This window comes from Petaurus breviceps, unplaced genomic scaffold, assembly GCF_028583685.1.
Source record: "Petaurus breviceps papuanus isolate PSGF00001 unplaced genomic scaffold, PetGlider_PUasm1.0 103, whole genome shotgun sequence".
In the NCBI taxonomy this organism is placed as follows: domain Eukaryota; kingdom Metazoa; phylum Chordata; class Mammalia; order Diprotodontia; family Petauridae; genus Petaurus; species Petaurus breviceps.
The window spans coordinates 2,499,283-2,520,333 of NW_027185588.1; the positions used below are offsets into that span (position 1 = coordinate 2,499,283).

General features: G+C 44.2%; 1 protein-coding gene across 4 annotated transcripts in view; it reads right to left on the bottom strand.

Annotated features, from left to right (window-relative positions):
• The window catches only part of INSR (insulin receptor), a 153,417-nt gene that overhangs the window by 118,059 nt on the left and 14,307 nt on the right, over positions 1–21,051 (bottom strand). For all 4 annotated transcript variants that reach the window (XM_069092371.1, XM_069092295.1, XM_069092218.1 and 1 more), the window contains exon 2: positions 11,463–12,014. In XM_069092371.1, coding sequence (XP_068948472.1) covers positions 11,463–12,014 — 552 coding nt within the window. The remainder of the gene's footprint in view (positions 1–11,462; positions 12,015–21,051) is intronic.

Here is a 21,051-nt window from a genome sequence, read left to right on the forward strand (position 1 = left end):
AGAAAACAGGATGGTGGAGGGCCTTAAGATTATGCCCTGTAAGTAAAATTTGAAGGAACTGAGGTAGTTTTTTTTTTCCAGGCTTTAGCTTGATGCCGGGTACACATTGGGCAATTAATAAATGCTTGCTGACACGGTTTATTTACCCTGGAAAAGAGAAGACCTGGTTAGAGAAGGGGGGGGGGGGGAGAAGTACCTGATAGCTGTCTTCAAACATTTGAAGGGCTGGGGAAGAGAGATTAGATTCATTCTGCTTGGCCTCAAAGGGCAGAACTAAAAGAAATGGGTCTAAGTGGCAGAGGGCCAGATTTCGAGTCAATATAAGGAAAAACTTACTAACAATTGGAGCTTGGGAAGGAGTGGGCTCCGAAGAATCTTGCCCAGGTGCCGGTTGGTCTACTCTGCCCCAAGGTCCCCTCTTTCCACTTATGAGACCCCTGACTTGTCCAAGGTCACCCCAGGAGTCAGTGACTGAAGTGGGGCTCTGACCCAAGCCTCCTGAGCCCTTCCCCGTGCTGCCTCCCAGACATCCAGAAGCATCTGTCAGCCTCTGAACGAGGGCTGGAAACGCAGCCAGAAAGCCCATGCCAGGGCTCGTGCAGCAGGTCAAACCGCCCGTCGACTTCAGTCCTGGCACGGCCTGCGCTGCTGAGTCCCTGCTACAAACCCACAAGCAAATGACAGGGTGTGTATGGGGGTGTGTGAAAACTCTTCGAGCCTCCTTGGGAATGGAGCCGAGAGGGCTGGTAAGACTGAAAAGACTCAGGGCCAAAGTGCAAGTCCCCCACAGCAGGCAGGGCAGGGGGACACTCTGCACATTCTATGTCTGCCTTGCCCTGACTCCTTGGGAACTTTGTTTCATGGGGCTGGGGAAAGCACTCTGGATATAGGAGAGAGACTGGGGCTTTTAGCCCCTGCACCGCCTCTGACTCACTCAGTGACCTCAGGTCAGTCTCCTCATTTTACTGGCCTGACCTCAGTTTACCAGTCAGTAAGATGAAAGGGTTTGGACTAAGGGTTTGGTCTCTAAGCTGTTTTCCAGGTCTGGAGTTCACTAGCTCACTGTGTGACACTGGATAAATCCCTTCCTCCTCAGTGTATAACATTTCCCCATCTATAAAACAAGAGTGTTACATAAAAGTAAGGATTCCCTAGGTTCCTAAATTCTGAGGCAGAAAACTGTTCTACATCTTACCCAGAGGCTCTCAGCATCACCTAGGATGAGGCAAGGTGAGGCATGGGGACAGGGGAAGTCTTCTCTAGGAAAAATTTAAGTTTAAGGTTGGACAAATCCTTCCCACAAGGAGCAGGGACCACAGATATGCTTCCAGTCACATCTGCCCCTTTGTGAAAGAAAGGATAGCTCCCCTACATACACTTACTGGGCTATGGCACTTCAGATGTGGTCCCGAGTCTAATTCTGGGAGATCTCCCAGCTCACAATCAACTGTTGTTGACCCACAGGCAGTCTCCGAAGTTAAGTGTCCATCATCAAAGCTAACATTTATACAGAGCTTTAAAAGCACTTTATAAATACATTCTCTTTTTTATCCTTTCAACAACCCTCTGAGGTAGGTGTTTTTACATTTTACAGAGGAAGGAACTGAGGTCACAAAGGTTAAAAGATTTGCTCAGGGTCATACAGCTAAGTATCTGAGGCAGGATTTGAATTCAGGTCTCTGACTTCAGGTTCACTGCTCCACCCACTGTGCCCTCTACCTGTCATGCACTAGAGCACTAGAATTAGAGTCAGAAGATCTGGATTTGAAATCTAGCTCTGATACTAGCTGTGTGACCTTGGATAAGTCATTTGTCCCCTCTCAGTTTTATCATCTATAAATAGGGAAAATTTTATTTACCTTATGGGGATAATTATGGGCGAAATGGTTTATTAACCTTGAAGCATGAAAGAATTGTGAGCTATTCATTACCCTTTTTAAAAATTAACAATGAAGTCTGGGATAATTTCAATCCTTCCATTTTCTGAGCCCATGGTCAGGGAGGAAAGGACACAATCCCTCCTGACACAGATATGAACACATTTGTATCGCAAGCACTGACCCTCGTACACAAAGCCTTTCCTGAACCCCCATCTGCTCCCAACCACTCCCACTCCCCTCAAACTACCTTGCATTTGTATTTGTGTTGCTTCTGTTCTGTTGATACTTATATTTGTGGATTTCTGTAGTTTCCATTCCAATAAAATGGAAGTAGTATGAGGGCAGGGCCTGTTCCATTTCTTTGTATCCCCAGAGATTAGTACAATGCCTGGCACACAGAAGACATTTAATAAAGACTTGATAATTATTTGATGGATATGAATAAATAAGAAAATCCATCTGTTGGGGGCAGCTAGTTAGTGCAGAGGATAGAGCATTAGCCCTGAAGTCAGGAGGACCTGAGTTCAAATCCAGCCTCACTCACTTACTAGTTGTGTGACCCTGGATGAGTCACCTAACCCCAACTGCCTCAAAAAGAAAAGAAAAGAAAGAAAATCCATCTCTTCCTATTCTCCAACACCACCCTGGACAGAGGTTAAGGGCTTATAAACCAGGTGAGGGAATCTCCTCCCCCAAAGGCTTACATGAAGATAGGAGAACTCCCTGAAGGGTAAGTTACTAACCTCCAAGGAAAACTGGGGCTTTCCATATGGAAGTATTGGCTGACTCCCTCACTGTTTACCCAAGAACGCAACTGATAATCCCACTGGGCCATGGCAGCTGTGAGTCACAGATCAGGCTGACGTCCACGGCATGCTGGGTATGGGACAGCTTCCTCAACCTCACTTTTCCCACGGTGGCCCCAAAGGACCTTGTAACTTTTAAAGTCATGAAGACCGTGCTTGGCATTGGAGATTTCTGCATCCTTTCAAGTTGACAGTTCTCTTCAGAATAAATAAAAGGGGGATACCCACAGTATATATTATTTAGTGGTATAGCAAAAAGAACACAGCTCTGGAAATCGGAAGACATGAGTTCAAATTCCAACTCTGCTCCTTAGAACCTGTAAAACCTTGGGCAAGTTGCTTCCCCTTTCTCTTATCTTCCCCATCTCTAAAAATGAGGAAGTGGGATCAGATAAACTCTGAAGTCCTTACAGCATTAGATTCTAGGACTGGATCAGTTTGCTCCAACACAAGTGGATGAAAACACTCAAGAATTCCTAATCCCTCTTTGTAATGACAAAGAGGGATTAGGCTTGTTCTGGTAGGCCCCAGAGGGCAGAACCAGAAGTAGCCGGTTTATAAAGAAGCCAATTTAGACTCAGTGAGGAAAATTTTCCTAATCACTGGAGCTGTCCAAAAGTGGAAATAGGCTACTCTATAAAGCAGTAGACTCCCCTTCATCAGAGGTCTTCACGCATAGGCTGCAATGAGAACATTTGTCAGCCATGTGAAGGTGGGAATTCCTTTGGGGTACAAATTGGTCTAAATGGCCAAGGTCCCTTCCAGCTCCCAAATTCTGTGATCTCCTATGGTCACCCACGTTCCTTCACTCTCATAAAACCTCACAGAATAATGGGAGTTTGGAGTTGGAAGAAAAGACAAGTCTTACCATTTTAAAAAAAAAAAGCATTACTAATATCTTTTGTTTTTATGTCACTTTCATTTCTGAATACGCCCCTCTCCTTCCCTAAAAAGCCATCCCTTGTAACAACAGCAACAAAAAAGCAAAATTAACCAATGCCCCAACCAAGGTTGATGGAATGCTGGAGACCCATAGTTCCCAACAGGGCAAAGAAAGACAAGAGGTACATTTTGTCCTTTCTTATTCAGGGCTGGGTTGGAGCATTACTATTACAAACCATCCAATTTCTTTTGTTCTTTCCATTTACATTGTAGTAGTCACTGATTTTACTGTTTTCCTGAAGTGTCGTCCTTCACTCCTCATCAGTTCATAGAGAGCTTTTCCTGATTCTCTGTATCCATCAGTCATCCCTTCTTAGACTACAGTCATTACCCATCTCATTCAATTGGCCCAAAGACACAGGAAAAGGGTCTTTTCTCACATTCTGCTCAAGTGGGGGTCTACAGGTGTGGATACTGCATATATCTGATTTTTTCCATGAGTTGGCTGGCCTGGCTACACTTTCCCTGCCTTTTTATTTTTTTGTTATAAGAGCCAGTTCTTTGGGGAGGAGATGATATGAGACATAGTTAGTGAGGTGATATAAAAAATAAAAAGATGTCAATAAAAATGTATTTTTTTAAAAGGACGGATTTTCCCCCTATATTACGAAGATACTTGTTTGCAGGTTTCTGAGGCATGGGATCATGCTGTTTTGTTTCTTTGTTTCTTTGTTCTGCTTGTTTGTTTTAAGGATCCAGAGCAAGGATGGCTCCACAAACTTTTTTTTTAATATTTTGATAATATTGATTACAATATTAATGACTTCCTTTGTAATTCTGTATTTTATTTTAATGTATTTAACATGATTCTGAGAGGAAGTCAATAGGTTTCATCCAGGTACCTTCTCTCCAAGCCTTAGCCTCAGCAAAAGCCTAGGTCAGAGAGAAGGAAGAAAACTAATCTTTTTCCCCAGAAGTGGGAAAGTTGAGGTGCTTATGGCAGGTTGGTAGAGAAAGAACTAACAGGTAAAAAAACATCAACTCTCCTGTACAGAAATGACAACTGGGCCACACCAAGGGCAAAGGTGAGGAGGCCGGAAGAAGAAAGACAAGCAAACAGCCCTGGTAATTACACCTGCAAACTCACTTTCTCAATAAGCCTCAACCTTCAGTAAGTAGCTCACACGTTGATTTACTTTGCAAACCCTTCATAAACAGTACAAAGGTAAATGCACACCCAGCCCAGTCCGGACTCAGATGGTCACAAATTCCACAGGGCTGGGGCCAAGTTAATTCTGTGGTACCATATGACAGGGTGTGAGGTCAGGAAGAAAATCAAAACAGAAGGAGTTCACAGTCCACTCGCTGAGAAACTAAAGCCATTTCCTCAAAATAAAACTAGTCGTCATTCTGCTTTATTAAACCTCTTCTGAGTAATCAAATCTCTGGGTGAAGATAAAGAGCCAACATGCCCATGAGGACATGGCCCCGAGACCCAGCCAAAAGCCTTGCCTCCTTGGGAAGCCAGATCTGGCCTCTGCTGGCCAGAGAGTGAGAGCCATTCATTCATTCAGTCATTCCAAAGGCATTTATTGAGTGCCTACTATGTACCACGCTAGGCACTGGGGCACAGACAAAAAGAGAACTGTTCCTGCCCCCAGGGAGTTGACACTATTGGGGGACACACATGTAGACAAATAATGGAAATTTGAAATATTTAAAATCAATACAAAGGAACGGAGTGGGGAGGGTATATGGGAAGATCAGGATGGGGTTCCAGCAAGAGCTGAGCCCAAAGGAAAAATTTAAATTTATGGAATAAAACAAGAATTTCTATAACATACTATAATAAAAAAGGATGATTGCACATAAAACTGCAAGTGTATTATGCACATTTGCTATTGCTTTTAATATATAATAAAATTATCTTGTAAATTTCTTTTATCCCCTTTTTTCTTCTCTTCCCCCCCACCCTAGAGCTGACTACCATTAGACACACACATATACATATACACACACATACACATACATACATATTTACAAATTATTCCATATGTGCTAATATTTATCAGTTCTTTCTCTGGATGCAGATAGCATCTTTCTTTATATGTCCTTTACAGTTAATTTGGGCATTTATCATAGTCAGAATGACTTATTCATTCAAAGTCATTTTTTTTTCTTTGCTTTTTGGAGGGGCAATTGGGGTTAAGTGATTTGCCCAAGGTCACACAACTGGTAAGTGTTAAGTGTCTGAGGCCAGATTTGAACTCAGGTCCTCCTGACTCTAGGGCCGGTGTTCTGTTCACTGTACTACCTAGCCACCCCTCAAAGTCTTTCTTAAAGGAAGTTAAGAATGGCAAGATGAAGTGAGGAGGAAGAACATTCTAGGCTATTCCCTCTCTGATGGCCATTCCTGGACCCTCAAATGACTGCCATCACTTCTGGATACCCTGATTGTAGGGTCCACTTCTCCTATTTCTTTCTTACATATGCTTACCCTCTTAGTAAACTTTATAAAAAGGCAAGAAAAAAGAAAAAGAAAAAATAAATCCATTAAAAATTTCCAAAAATGGACATTAAGTACTTAATAGTACTCTAAGTACTATTAATAAAAACAATAGTAACCACTGATACTTATCTATCATTTTAAAATTAAGTGCCTTATATACACTGGCTCATTTGATTCTCACAACTTTAGAGGTAGGTGCTATCATTAGTCCCATTTCACACATGAGGAAACTGAGGCTCAGGTAACTTGTCTATGGTCACATAGCTAATAAGTGTTGGAGGTGGTATATAAACCCAGGTCTATTGATTTCAGGTCCAGCACACCATCTATTGTGTCAACTAGCTGCCTCTAATTTGAGAACACCAAGGTTACACCAAATTTTATAGTGTAAAGGAAGTTTGATAAGTAGACTCAGCTGGCTGGCTTTCTGCTTACTGAGCCAATCAATCTTGTTTCTCTAAGGATCAACTCACACCACATGATATGAGTGTCATCTTGGGCCGAGAGCTGTTGCTGTGTGACTTCCCTCCAGCGTCCCATTGGAATTCCACTTGTCTTTCCCAGAATCCCATTGCTCTTTCCCAGAACCCTCTGCTGGCTCTGGCTCAGGGTCAGCTCGGCTTTTGGGCTCATCCCTTTCTATCCTTAACATCTATGCCACACTTCCAGCCCAACTGGGAAGCAACCATGACCCTAGCCTGGCCCCAGTTGCTCTGTACACACCCACCCACATAATCACCAACTATACTTAACCTATGTATCACCCAGACATTAAGACACTCTCTCATCATCAATCTCCCTTTGATGCCCCTTTCTGACACAACAACCTAGAAACTCTCACTCTCCTTTACACACCACAGCATACCACGGAATCTTAGAGTCGGAAAAAATCTCTGAGGCAATCCAGTTCAGCTTGAACTTGAACAAGAATTTACTCTACAATATCCCTTCCTCCCCCAAAAAGATCACATGATGATTAAACACCTACAGTGATGGGGAACTCATTATCCATTTTTTAATAGCTCTTACTATTAGGAAGTTTGTCCTTACAGAAGCTTAAATCTCCCTCTCTGCAATGGTGCCACCTCTGGGAATCTTTTCCCCATTTCTGCACCCTCCACATCCAACAGGGAGTGCAATCTTTTCCACCTCAATTTTCCTTGTACTGTGTTTATTTGTATACATATTGTACTCCTTTCACCTCTAGTAGAGTGTAAGCTCTTTGAGGGTAGGGACTGTCATTTCTGTCTTTGAACCCCCAGTACCTTTCACAGTAACTGCTACATAATAGACACTTCAATGCTTGTCCAGTCATTCAATATTCAATAGACACTGGAAATGAAAAGACCAAAAACAAAACCAACAAACAAACAGTTCCTGCCCTCGAGGAGTTTACATTCTAGAGGGTGAACTAATTAATGTGTAGTCACTGAAGCTACCTGTTGTGAAGCAAATGATGTAAGAACCTTCAAGTCCTGCCCACGTAGGAATGAGTGGTCCGCAGGGCCAGTTCAGCCTAGCTTGAGGTAAGAGTTCAGGGAAGTCTAGAGTCTTTCAAAACCTCAACTGGAAGGAAGGTTGGCTAGGCACCTGAGGGCCAGGAGAAATAGGTTAAAAGACTCACCAAGCAGGCTCAGGAAGGAAAGAACAGTTATCTCCCACCATCTGTTTCCAGGAGACTGGCAGTCACAACACTCTCCTCATCCAACACACATACACACTCACACACACACACTTTCTCTCACACACACACTCTTTCTCACATACACTCACTCTCTCTCTCTCTCTCTCTCTCTCACACACACACACACACACACACACACTCACGCACCTTCACACATGCACACATGAACAAATCAAAAACAACCAAGCTTCTAACACAGCCTGAGGGGCCCAAGCAGGTGTTCAAGGGACAGTCATGAGTGTGCATGCCTGTGTTCTTCCATAACAACCCACAGACGTGTGTTCTGAGCTGAGAGAAAAACAGACCACATTCTCAGGAGTCAAGATTAGATAAGCAAACACATAAAATGTCAGGGGCATTTTTCAAGCCCCAGACTAATTATTGCTGATCCCCAGAGCAAGAGAATTGAAAGGGACAATTAAAAAAATCATCGAGAGAGGCAGCATAGAAAAGATGAAGAGCTGGACCTTAGAGTAGGAAGACCTTGGTTTGAGTCCTGTCTCTGATAGATACTGGTTGTGAGACCCTGGGCAAGTCTCTTGATCCCAGGGAATGAAGTTACAGATGAAGTGCAGATTTTGATCAGTGGAGGGAGTTTACAACATGAGTTTCCTATGCTAATAAACTCCTTGATCCAGACAAAAAAAATAAATAAATAAACAGATCCTTAGTTGTGGCATGTGACTGAGACAGGGAGTCAGAAACATTTAACAATGAAGCAGCTAGGTGGCACAGTGAATAAAATACCAGCCCTGGAATCAGGAGGACCTGAGTTCAAATCTAACCTCAGACATTTAACACTTACTAGCTGTGAGACCTTGGGCAATTCACTTAACCCCAATTGCCTTGCCTTGCCCCCTCCTAAAAGCAAAAAAAAAAAACAAAAAAAAACCCTATAATAATCATGTTTCTTAAAGGGTAAATAGCAAATCTTCAGTCTCTCCTTTGCCTAACCCCCTGACCTCTACTATGTTCACAGTTTGGGAGATTTTCTCTCTTTTCTTTAAAACTTATTTATTTATATTTTTTTTTCAGGGTTTTCTTTCAATGTCAAATTTGTATCACAATTACCTTGGAGAATCCCAACAGCAGGAAAAATCTCTTTAAAAACCCATGTCACCAAACAGGATCCTTTTCAAAATACCAAGTCCCATGCCTTTAGCTTGTGCCTGGAATTGCTGACTTCTCTCAACACACGATCACTCACTCACACACACACACACACACACACACACACACACATACCCTACACCCAGTCACACCCTTATACTCATTGTCAAACAATATACATTTATTAAGCACTCAGTATATAGTCCCAGGCCCTGTGCTAAGCAGTAGGGGTACAAAGAAAACCAAAAAGACCCAGTCCTCTCACCCTTCCACAAACAGCTTCTTAACTAGCTTGAGAACCCAGAATTTCCAGATGGGTCTCTACAGACCACCTAGTCCAGCCCATCTCACCCCCATTTTAAGAAGAGGAAACTGACACCCAGAAAAAAAGCAAAGTCTTAACCAAGGTCTTGGGGCCCTAAGCACCAATGGGGAAGGCTCTAGAATCCTGTTGCCCTCGATCTTCTCCAGGGAACCCCATCGCCCTCACACCACTCCTTTAAGTAGGAACAGACTTTTCTGCCCCCAGAGGACATATGCCAGGATAAACCTCCACAAAGCCTGTTTCCTCCAGCTCCCCTAGAGAGCAGGCGGTGCCTACCACATCTTTGTAGCCAATAAATATTTGCATCCCAGCTGGCGTCAATAAATATTTGCTGAAGGGATGAGTGAACCCATTTGATGCTTCCATCTGACTGGCCTCCCTGCCTCCAGCTTCCACCCTCTCCAATCTAGCCTCCAAACTATCATCAAAAAATAATCTTCCTCACATCCAGATTTGTCCTGCTTAAAACACCTGAAGTTCTTATTTCCCCCTGAGAGGAAAACATGAACTTTTCATCCCAACATCTAATGTCCTCCAAAATCTGGCCTCCCTCTCTTTTTCCCCAGCCTGACTCCATATTACTAAAATCCAGCCCCCCCTAGCCTTGGCACTGCTTCCTGATCTCCCTCTAGATACCTCATTTCTCTCTGACTGTCTGGATCAGTCTAGCTTAATTTACTCTCTGACCCCTTTTCTTTAGCTACTACAAATCTCCTCTGTCAGCTCAGCCCAGCTGAGGTATCAGCACCTCCACGAAGCCTTAACTGGAGAAAATGAGGCTCTTCCTTCTCTCTCCTGAAATTTCCCTAAAGTACATGAGATGTCTCTCTGACCCTCTACCTGGTATCCTATTTATGCTGAATTTCGAACCCAGTCCCTTCCCCCTCCCCATTAGACTGTAAGCTCCCTGAGGGGAGGGACTATAGAATTTCCCATCTCTACACCTCTCTCCCAACAAATGGACTGGAAGGGGAGGGTGAAGGCTTGGTTGGATTTATGATTTCCTTGGTACAAGGAATTCTCAGTAAGAAGATTTCCCTTCACTACTTTTAAGTCAACACCTTCTCAATAACCATGGTCTTTGAAGAGTGACCAGTAGCACTAAGAGGCTAAGTGATTTGCCTAAGGTCATATAGCCAGGAGGATGTGTCAGAGGCAGAATTTGAACTCAGGTCTTCCCAATTATTCCAGCTCCAGACGGTACTTAATAATACCAGTTAAATTTGCTGGATTTTATTGATGCCACTCGCAAGACAGGCCAAAAACACCAAGGAAAAACCCACCCCATTTTTAGCTAGGTATAATAATGGCAACTGCTCACACTGATAAAGTGCTGACCTAAGGTTTGTAAAATCACCTTTATACTTCAACTCATCAGAGACTCAGGCCTGAGAGGCAAGCGCTCCAATGGTCACCACCGGCATTTTGTGGAGGAGCAAAGTGAGGACCCAATAGACTTCCCATTACTGCTCACCATAAGTAATTTGGATTTTGAACTTGGGTTTTTCCTGATCCGGGGCCAACACTCTTTCCACTATGATATGAAAACCCCTGGGAAAGGGAAGACTTTAGCAGGTTACAAGCTATAGCTTATGGCATTAAAGAGCTGAGAGAGTCCTTAGAACAGAGAATGTCAGAGCTGGGAGAGCCCTTAGAATACAGAATGTCAGAGCTGGGAGAGCCCTTAGAATACAGAGTGTCAGAGCTGGGAGGGCCCTTAGAACACAGGATGTCAGGGCTGAGAAGGCCCTTAGAACAGAGAATGTCAGAGCTGAGAGGGCCCATAGAACACAGGATGTCAGAGATGGAAGGGCCCTAGGAATACAGAATGTCAGAGCTGGGAGGGGCCTTAGAACATAGAATGTGAGAGCTGAGAGGGGCTTTAGAACAGAGAATGTCAGAGCTGCGAGGGCCCTTAGAATACAGAATGTCAGAATGGGGAGGGCCTTTAGAATACAGAATGTCAGAGTTAGGAGGGTCCTTAGAACATGGAATATGAGAGCTGGGAGGGGCTTTAGGACAGAATGTCAGAGCTGGAAGGGCCCTTAGATGAGAGAATGTCAGGGCTGGAAAGGGCTTTAGAACACATAATGTTAGAACTGGGAGGGCCCTTTGAACATACAATGTCAAAGCTGGGGGGAAGAGGGAAAATTTAGATCAAAGAATATTCAAGTCTGTAAGTACCAGACGTAGACTCTGAACCAACTGGGAGAGTGGTTCTGTTTCTACTACACCACCCTACAAGGAGAACAGTAAAGGTTCCTACCTTTCTGGCAATGGCTGTGGGTCCAGCACCGCTCGATAAACTGGCCATTGATCACCGTGGACTTGCAGCTGTTGACTCCCTTCACTGCCCCCGGGCACACATCCCCACACTCTTCCTTGTCATCCTTGTTGTCCACAATATAGTTGTCCTCCACTGAGTCTAGAATCTGAGACCAGTCGATGGTCGACAAGTAACATAGCTCGTTATTCTTCTCGATGCGCACAGCCCCACGGGTGATGTTCATCAGACTGTGGAGGCCAATCTCCTTGAGGTGGACCATCTCAAAGATGACCAGGGCGTAGTTGAAAAAGAGGCGGGACCCACGAATCACCGTCAAATTGGGGAAAAGGTCCTTGAGGCTCTCAAGTCCATACACTCGGAAGAGCAGCAAGTACTCTGTGATCATAGTAAGTTTGGGGAAACTGAGGTCCCGGAAATCTTCAGGCTTTGTTTTAAACATCAGCAGTATCTGCAAGTTGCCCTCGATGACGGAGCAGCGCTCCAGCATGTTTAACTGTGTGAGGTTATTCCGAATGTCCATACTTGGGCACACTGTAGGGAAAGGCAAGACAAGGGAGGCATTTTACCAAAAGACATGGTATGTGAGGAACCCAACAGCTAAGAGACTTTAAATATCCAAGTAACCTTAGGATCAGACACCCAGAAAGCACCTCAGAGACCATACATATGAGTCACAAAGGTAATAAGGATCAGAGCTGAAACACAAAACCAGGTCCTTCCCCTCAAAGGCAGAGATCTTTCCTCTATGTCCTCCTTTCCCAATTTTATTGATGAGGAAACTAAGGCTCAGGAAGGCTAAGTGATTTGGTCACACAGGATCATTTCTGAATTCTAGAAAGTTAAATCAAGCAACATGGGGTAAGTCAGTGCTTCTCAGAATATGATTCCCCAGACCCTTCAGTGTCTCTCAAGCCCTTTTAGGAGATCTTCAAAGTAAAAATTATTTTCATAATAATATTGAAACATTATTTGTTGTTAAAATATACTTCCCTTTTCCAATTACATACCCGTATGAGACCAGCTTTTCTTCATAGAATTCAACCAAAACAACAAAATGCAACAAATTGAAAGCAGAAGCAGATAGTCGAATCCAGCTGTCTTCTAGTAAGCCAGACATTAAGATGATTTGCAAATATGGAAACAACCCACTCTTCTTAATAATGTTTTTTTGTTTTGGAAAATATAGCTATTTTTCATTAAAAATGCCATTTACATTAACATGTCATAGGTCTATTACTGTAATGTTAAATGAATTGATTTAATTTCTAATAGAGTAAATATAAATAGATAAAACCCCCAAACCGAAAAGTTCTTTGAAGGGCTCTTAATAATTTTTAAGAATGTGAAGGGTACTGAAACCAGAATTGTGCTGGATGCCAGCTCAAGGCAGCTCCAATAATCATTAAATTTTCAGAATGAGTGTTCACACCTTGAAAATTGACAAATGCCACAAATCAGGGCTGGATTTACTGTTCTGTTGATTGTCTTGACTTTTAAAAGTGATAAAGAAAATGTCAGTAATACAGATTACATTTTAAAACATGTTTAAAGGCACTTTTTTCTGAGGGGAGCACAGCCCTGCCTAAGACCAAAAATCTAAGACCCACAAGTTTGAGAGGAAACAGAACCAGATTTTAAGAGTCAAAGGAGCTAGGATCATAAGTCTAGAAATAGGAGAGACCTTTGAAGATATCTAGTCCAGCCCCCTCACTTAACAGATGGAGAAACTGAGGCCCAGGGGCTTAAGTGATTTGGCCCAGATCCCACAAGGAATGAGCCTCTGAGTAAGCAGGCTTCAAACCTACATCTTCCGATGTCCTAGCCGGAATTCACAGATGGTGCTGCTTACATGTCCTTGAAGATCTATGATTTTGTGGCCGTGGTTCAGAGAAAAGTGAAAGACCTCATCCAAGGGCACAAAAAGACCAAAAAGGAATCGCTGAGGATTTGAGAGCAAAGGAATGTTGTGACCAGATCTATAAAAGTGCCAGTTCAAAATCACCAACCATGATACCAAAGGATGTGGCCAAGGCTAGAATTCATTTTGCTTGACTATTCATATTTATTACAATAGTTTTGTCTTTCTTCCCCCCCCCAATGGGAGAGAGGGCAGATTTTTATTCATTTTTTAAAAAATGAAATTGAATTTCAATTTTTTTGTAATTAAAAAAAAAGGAAAAAATGATAATTTAAGGAGGAGCTGAGACTAGAACTCGGGTCTTTCAGCACCTTGCCTCTGCACTTTTCACCATAGCTTAAGGAGTGAAAGATAAACACTCAGTTGCCAGAATCTGCCAGCAGATTAAAATAAAACCAAACCCAGCAGAGCCCTCAGCTCACATTATGTAATTAGTACAGGGGGATTACAAGGAAGGAGGGTGTTGAGTAATGGGGTGGGGGTGGAGGTAGGGTGCTGCCCTGGGCAGAAGGAAGCTTCCTGAGTTCTATTCGGGGGCTTATTCACCCACTATGCTTTGGAGGAGGGGGGGATAGATGGTTGGAGGCAGAGGCTCTGAGCAGCTACAAAGACCTCCAGGGCCCCAGCACCAGCCCCCACCCCCCCTTCTGCTAGCACTGCTCAGGACTCAATGCCAAGGTGAACTTTCCCCAGCTCTCCAAGTTCACATTTGTTCAAAGGAAGAGTTACTTCTCAGAAACCAGCTCCCCAGAACTTGCTATGCCAGAGGGCAAACTGGAAAGAAAGAAGAAATGCCCCTATAGGTCTCACTACCAGGCTGCAAGGAAACTCTCCCAGGCCTCCCACTATGGACACCTCAGAGGGAAGCCTGCCTGCCTCTCTTCCCTTCTCTTCTCAACACAAATATCCCAACAGAAAAAGCCCTGAGCCCGAGCAGGGCAGCATACAGTGTGGTCACTCTTAACAACAACAGCTTCATGGGCAAAGAGACAGATCAGTTAGGGCCATGTGAGCAAACTGGCTTCCTAAGGAAACTATGAGTGGCTACAGACAAATGTGGTCACATCCCAGAGGAACCTGAAGGGTTCTTGGGAACAGAGTCTGACTGCCTTTCCCCACTAGACAAGAGGGAAAATCGAGGAAGCTAGGTGTTGGATAGAGCACTAGGTCTGAAGTCAGTAAGTCCTGAATTCAAATCCAGTCTTCAGCATTTACTCCCTGTGTGACCCTAGGCAAGTCACTTAACCTTTGTCTGCCTCAGTTTCTTCAACTGTAAGAAGAGGATAATAATAGCCCCCATCTCACAGGGCTTGGCACAGTGCCTGGCATATAGTAGGTACTACATCAATGTTCACTCCTTCCTCCCTTTTACTAAGGTCTCATCCAGCTCCAAATCTATGTTTCCATGGTACTAAAAGTAGGTGGAAAAGTCAAATTGTGCAAGGTTTTAAGTACCAGACTGAGGGTTTTGCATCTTAGCCTGGAGCTAATAGGGAGCCACGGATTATTTTCAAGGAGGGCAATGACACCAATATCTACCAGTCTATGACCATCATTCCCTGCCTGCAGGAACAGGGGCCTCCAAAGGAACTGCTTTCTCCAGCCTTCTTCTTTTGAGCACAATATTGTCATAGGAGTAGAGGATTTTCTCTGGCTTCTTCTCTTCCTGATGCTAAAGCTTCTACCTGAGTCTGTAATCAATTGCCATCAACATGGAAACCTGGCATATTCTGACTACAATTCCTGAAGGAATCTAACTCAGTTTGTCTGCCTTCTCTGCCCTAGAGCAGACGCTTTGCCTATAGGATGCTCCATGAGGATGGTCTGGGCTGCCATCTTAGCGCCCTCACTCCCACCAGCCTGTGAACTCCAGGAGGGCAAGGAGCTGTATTATCTCTCTGCTGAGTCTCCCCAGGACCTGGTCCCATCATCTGCATATGCCTGGTGCTCAGAACATATGGGAAAGGTGGCACCGATCATGTCATAAAAGGACTGGCTGAAGGAGCTGAAGATGGTGGCATTGACTTTAATGAACCTTCTAGACGGCTAAAAGGACCCTTTCAGATTATCCATCCTGTCCAACTCGCTCATTTTCTAGAGGAGGAGACTGAGTCCCAGAGATGGGGATGTCATTTCCCCAATGTCACACCACTAATACACGGCACTGGAACCTGGGATTCAAACTCAGGTCCTCTGTGCCCAAATCCCACATTCTTTCCACTGTAGCTATACTATTAAAGGAAAAGGAAGATGAAATCTGCCCTCGTTCTCCACGTCTACAGAATGGGAAGTGGGCAGAGACCTTGGGGACTGAGGCTGCTCTGCCAAGAAGGCTGTGCAACATTTACAAACACCTGCGTGTTGTTCCTCCCTTCTTTGCCAAGGCTGGGGACTGAGGGTGTGGAACTAGATTTTGTGCTGTAAAGAATTTCAGAGATTCTTTAATTCCATCTCCTCATTCTCCAAAGAAGGAAACTTAAGTCAAGACGCGAGCCCATTTTCCCAAGGCACCCAGGTCATTGGCAGAGCAAGCATTCTAATGCAGGTCCTTCATCAGACCAAGTGCCTAGACCCATTGATGTGGCTGGTATGCAGATTAAATGCATGATGGCTCCTCCTCCTCTTCCTCCTTCTTCTCGATAAGGGATGGCTCTCTGGGCAGGAGAAGGGGGAGGAATATGCTTGAAAATGAAGGTCATATAAAAACAAAAGATATCTTTTTAAAACAAGATAACTGCACAGCCCATGTCCTTGGTTGAGGAAAAACATAGTGGGGAAGATACAGGGTCATAAATTTCAGGAGAGGCTTCCTAATGGTCAGAACCAACTGTTCCACAATATAATAGGCTGCCTCCCAAGGGGCTGCTTCTCCTGATCAGAAGTATTCACACAGGGGCAGCTAGGTGGCACCAGCCCTGAAGTCAGGAAGACCTGAGTTCAAATCCAGCTCAGACACTTAATACAAAACTAGCCATGTGACCTTGGGCAAGTCACTTAACCCCAACTGCCCTACCTTCCCCCCTCAAAAAAAAAAAGGCAAAAACAGAAGTATTCACACAGGGTCTCCTTAATGTCCCTGAGTCTCTTCCTAGGCATTTCCTACATCCTTCTTGCTACATCCACAGTCCTTAATCCTCTGAACTCTAACTTCTCAGGTTTCTATCTAGAGTAGACTGCATGGCTTATGTACCAATCCTCTACCCCACCTGACCACTATTTAGGGAAGAAACCTGTTGCCTTTCCCTAGGCCCTGGCCCCAGTAGGTGATTCCAGTCACCAACACAAAACACAACACCTAATTAACAAAGAGAGGGAGGGACAGCCCTGCCCAGCTCACAAAACCCTGTTGTTTTTTTTTTTATTGGAGTAATTAAAGACAAGTCTACAGTTTTCAACCCCCTTTAAAAACCAAACACCTGTTATCACTAACTCTCCACTGACTCACAGGACCTTCTCCTTGCCAACCACTTTTCTGGCTCTACCACTCAACAGCCCAAGAGTCCCCATTGGACTGAATGTTGACATTTGCAAATAGGGCTCAGAACTGGGACTTCCTTCTATGAAACAGTGACTAGTTCTATTACCCATATGTTCCAAGTCAGGAAGGGAGCACCAGGTGAAATGGAAACCAGTCCTAGACCTAGAATGCTTCATGGGCTGTCCCATCGAAGCACTTTGGGGAGCACTTCACCTCTTGGACCCCAAAGTAGCTTTCAGACACAAGATCTTAGCTGAATCTAGCAATCATTGATTAAACTTCTAATAGGTGTAAGGCATAGTGCCCTAGGTACCAAGGATACAGAGACAAAACCAAACCATACTGTCCCTACCATGGTGCATGGAAAGACGAACTGAAAACTTGGGTCTCACTTTGAACCTTTCCACTTACCACCCATGTAACCTTGGACAGGTAACTACATCTCTGGTTTCCTCCTCTAAAGAAAAAGGAGGATGGACTAGAATGTCTCTATGCCCCTGTAGTTCTAAATCTATGATCTTTTCCATTTATATTCTGTTGGAGAGTAGGAACAAGGGGACCAGCACAGTGTCTGGCACACAGTGCCCAGGGAAACTATCATGCCCATATTTTGTATAGTTAAAGTAAATCCAAAGTAGGATTTACTCTTGGGGGGAGGGATCGAGAGATCTCAGGTAAAAGGTGGCACTCACTTTAGAGTTGAGAAAACTTGATGAAAATGACTTTGTCAAGGTCATATAGCTTTTAAGAGGCCAAGCTGGGACTCAAACCTAGAACATCTATGTATGTTTCTTTTTCTACCACACCAAACTACCTTGGATGTAGAGTAATGAACTTGGAGGAAGGCTGGAGTTCAAATCTTGTGGCAGATACACACTAGCTCGGAGATCCTGGGTAAGGCAATAATATATCTCAGTCTCAACTTCCTCATCTGCAAAATGGGGGTGGTGGTGGCAATAATTAGCTCTACTTCCCAGGGTCAATGTGAGGATTAAAGAAGGTAATGATGTATGCAAAGTGCTCTGCAAACTTCAAATCCCTAAATAAAGGTGAGCTATTATGATTACTATTAGTGATAGTATTACATTTCAAGTCGTTGGCGCTCTCAGCATGTATGATGGGAAGAGCACTGGAGGTCTTCAAACAAAAAGTGGATGACCGCTTGTCAAGGATGAGAGCAGGCAGTGGGATATAGTGATCTCTGGAGCCAGAGGGCCTGTGTCCAAATTTCAAACAGGGCACTATCTGGGTGACCCCGAGCAAGTCATTTGCCTCCTTGCGTCTCAGTTTCCTTATTTGTAAAATGAGCAGGTTAAGACCAAATGATTTCTAAGGTCTTTTCCTACTCGAGGTCTACAGGCCTATGTTAGAGAAGAGATTATTTTTAAAGAAGGTAGAAATTGGACTGGACAGCCTCAGTGGTCCCTGCTAGCTCTGAAGTTCTGTGAATTCTAGGTTCAAGTTCCAAATTTTTTCATTATTTGTGGTGTAACATTGGGGAAGTCACACAGCTTCTCTCTGGGCCTCAGTTTCCTCCCCTGAAAGATGAGAGGGTCTGACAGGAGGGCCTCCAGGTTCCTTTTCAGCTCTAAATTCTCTGACCCTATGAAGGGAGCATTCCTGAAAGTACCAGTCCTGAAATACCACTCGTGGCAAGATTCCATGTATACTGGCATGTGACTGTCTGTCTCACTGACGTACGTTACCAAATGGAAATATTTCGGAGCATGTGATCAAATGAGATCATAGGTGGGAAAGGGCTTTGTCACAGTAAAGCCCTGTGCAAATATTCAGGAAGGAGTTACTGTAAGTATTAGGATGACCACTAGGAGCCAAAAGAAGGTGTTAGCATCTCACGGGGCAGGAGGAACAAAGGAGGCATCATGGGGCAAGGGAAAGACCAACAGATTTCAGGTCAGAGAGTAGAGGTTCAACACCCAGCTCAGCTACTCCTGCCTGTGTGTGACTTTCCAAAAGTCACTTGAGTTGCTTCATCTCACATCCAACCAGCTGCATTCTTACCTCTACACTCTCTCTCCAAACCATCCCCTTCCCTCCAGCCAGCCATCAGCCTACCTTGGTTCCCATCCCCTCTCCCTGGAACTATTGTGGAAGCCTCCTACTTAGACTCCCTCTATTCAGGCTCTCCCCTGTCGAGTGCTGGGCCATCTCCAGTCATCCTGATCTATATCTGGCCACTGGACCCAGTTACTCTAGAGAAGAAAGTGAGGCTGGTGACTGCCAGCCCTCCCTTGCTGAAATCCAATTCACTTACATGTCATGGCATCACCCTGATGTCATGGTCCTCTTTGAGAATGAAGGACCATCACCACCACCACTGATAACAACAACCCCTCTCTGATCCATCCTTCTCACAGTTGCCAAAGCAATATTCTGAGGTCATTCCCCTGCTCAGGCAGCTTCGGGGCTCTCTATTTCCTTAGTGACAAATTACAAACTCTTCTGTGGTTTTGTTGGGTTTTTTTTTTTTTTGCTTTTGGAGGGCAATTGGGATTAAGTGACTTGCCTGAGGTCACATGGCTAGTTTTTATATTAAGTATCTGAGGCCAGATTTGAACTCAGGTCCTTCTGACTCCAGGGCCAGTGCTCTCTTCACTGTGCCACCTAGCCACCCCTTCTGTGTGGATTTTAAGGCTTCACAATCTGGCTCCAGTTTACCTCTCTAGGGTTAATGATATTACTCCTTCACTTACTTAGAATCTTCCAGACAAATGGGCCTATGGGCCGCTTCTCTCATCCCTGACGTTCTTTGCTGTACCTTACAAGCTGTCTCCCATAAATAACAATAATTGCTAGCATTCATACGGTATTTTAAGGTTTGTTAAGCACTCTATGAATGGGATATCATGTGGTCCTCATAACAACCCTTGGAGGTGGGTGCTATTCTTATCCCCATTTTACAGATGAAGAAACTGAAGCAAAGAGTGGTAAAGTGAGGTGCTCCCATTCACACACCAAATCGAATCCACTCCCTCCTCATTTCCACATCTTGGATTCCCTAGCTTCCTTTCCAAAGTGCTACCTCCTAGAGGAAACCTATCCCGACCCATTTCTATGGCTGCTGCCCTTCTTTCATTTGCACCTACTTTGTACAGATTTCCCATTTGGTTTTGTGTGCATATATAATTTCCCCCAGTGGGATGGAAATGGCTTGAAGGCATGGATCATTTCAATTGTCTTCGTATCCCCAGTACCTACCATAGTGCATGGCACACATTGGTGTTCAGTCAGTTTTCAGTCATGTCCAACTCTGTGACCCTATTTGGGGTTTTCCTGGCAAAGATACTGGAGTGGTTTGCCATTTCCTTCTCCAGCTCACTTGACAGATGAGGAAACTGAGGCAAACAGGGTGAAGTGACTTGCCCAGGGTCACCCAGCTAGCAAGTGTCTGGGGCTGGATTTGAACTAAAGAAGATGACTCTGACTCCAGGCCCAAGCACCTCCTAGAGGTCCCACTTGGCACATAGTAGGTGCTTAAATGTCTGTTGTATTCAATCAATAAAATGAGGGGACTGAGTGAGTGGGATGCCCTCTGAGGTCCTTCCTAGAGCTAGATCCTTGGACTCTAGCTGGCAATATGTACATAAGTTCTTCAGTCTTCCAAGTGAACTGGAGGGAAGAGAAGGGTAGAGTGGGAAGTTTTAGAATCTTGGTATTTCAACCTCTCAGAACTATACCAAAGTTTAGAGGTCATTCATCTCACCAACCTCCTGCCTGATACAGGAACTCCTTTCCTGGAAATAAAATTCTGAATGACTGCCCAATGTTTAACATTTGATAATAAAGAGGATCTTCTCTACTAGGGATGTTTAACATGAAGATAGTGTTGTTCTGCTTAGCACGTATTAGAAGTTCATGAAACCTCAGGTCCAGAACACAGTCAAAAGGCCAAGCTCCCAAACCAGACAGGCTTCCCCCAGCCCACCATCACAGGCAAATGAGCAGGGACGGCCACACCTTGTCTCTTAGAACAGTCAGGCAGGCAGATGACACACCCAGAAATGCCTACTAAGTATTTTTCTCTTCTTACTCTTTGATAAGCAAGTAAAGTTTGACTGCCCAGAGCCTTCCACCCATCACAGCTCACATTCATCCCTCTTATCACCCCCACATTGAGTGAAAAACATGACCATCACACAGGCTTCCTAGTA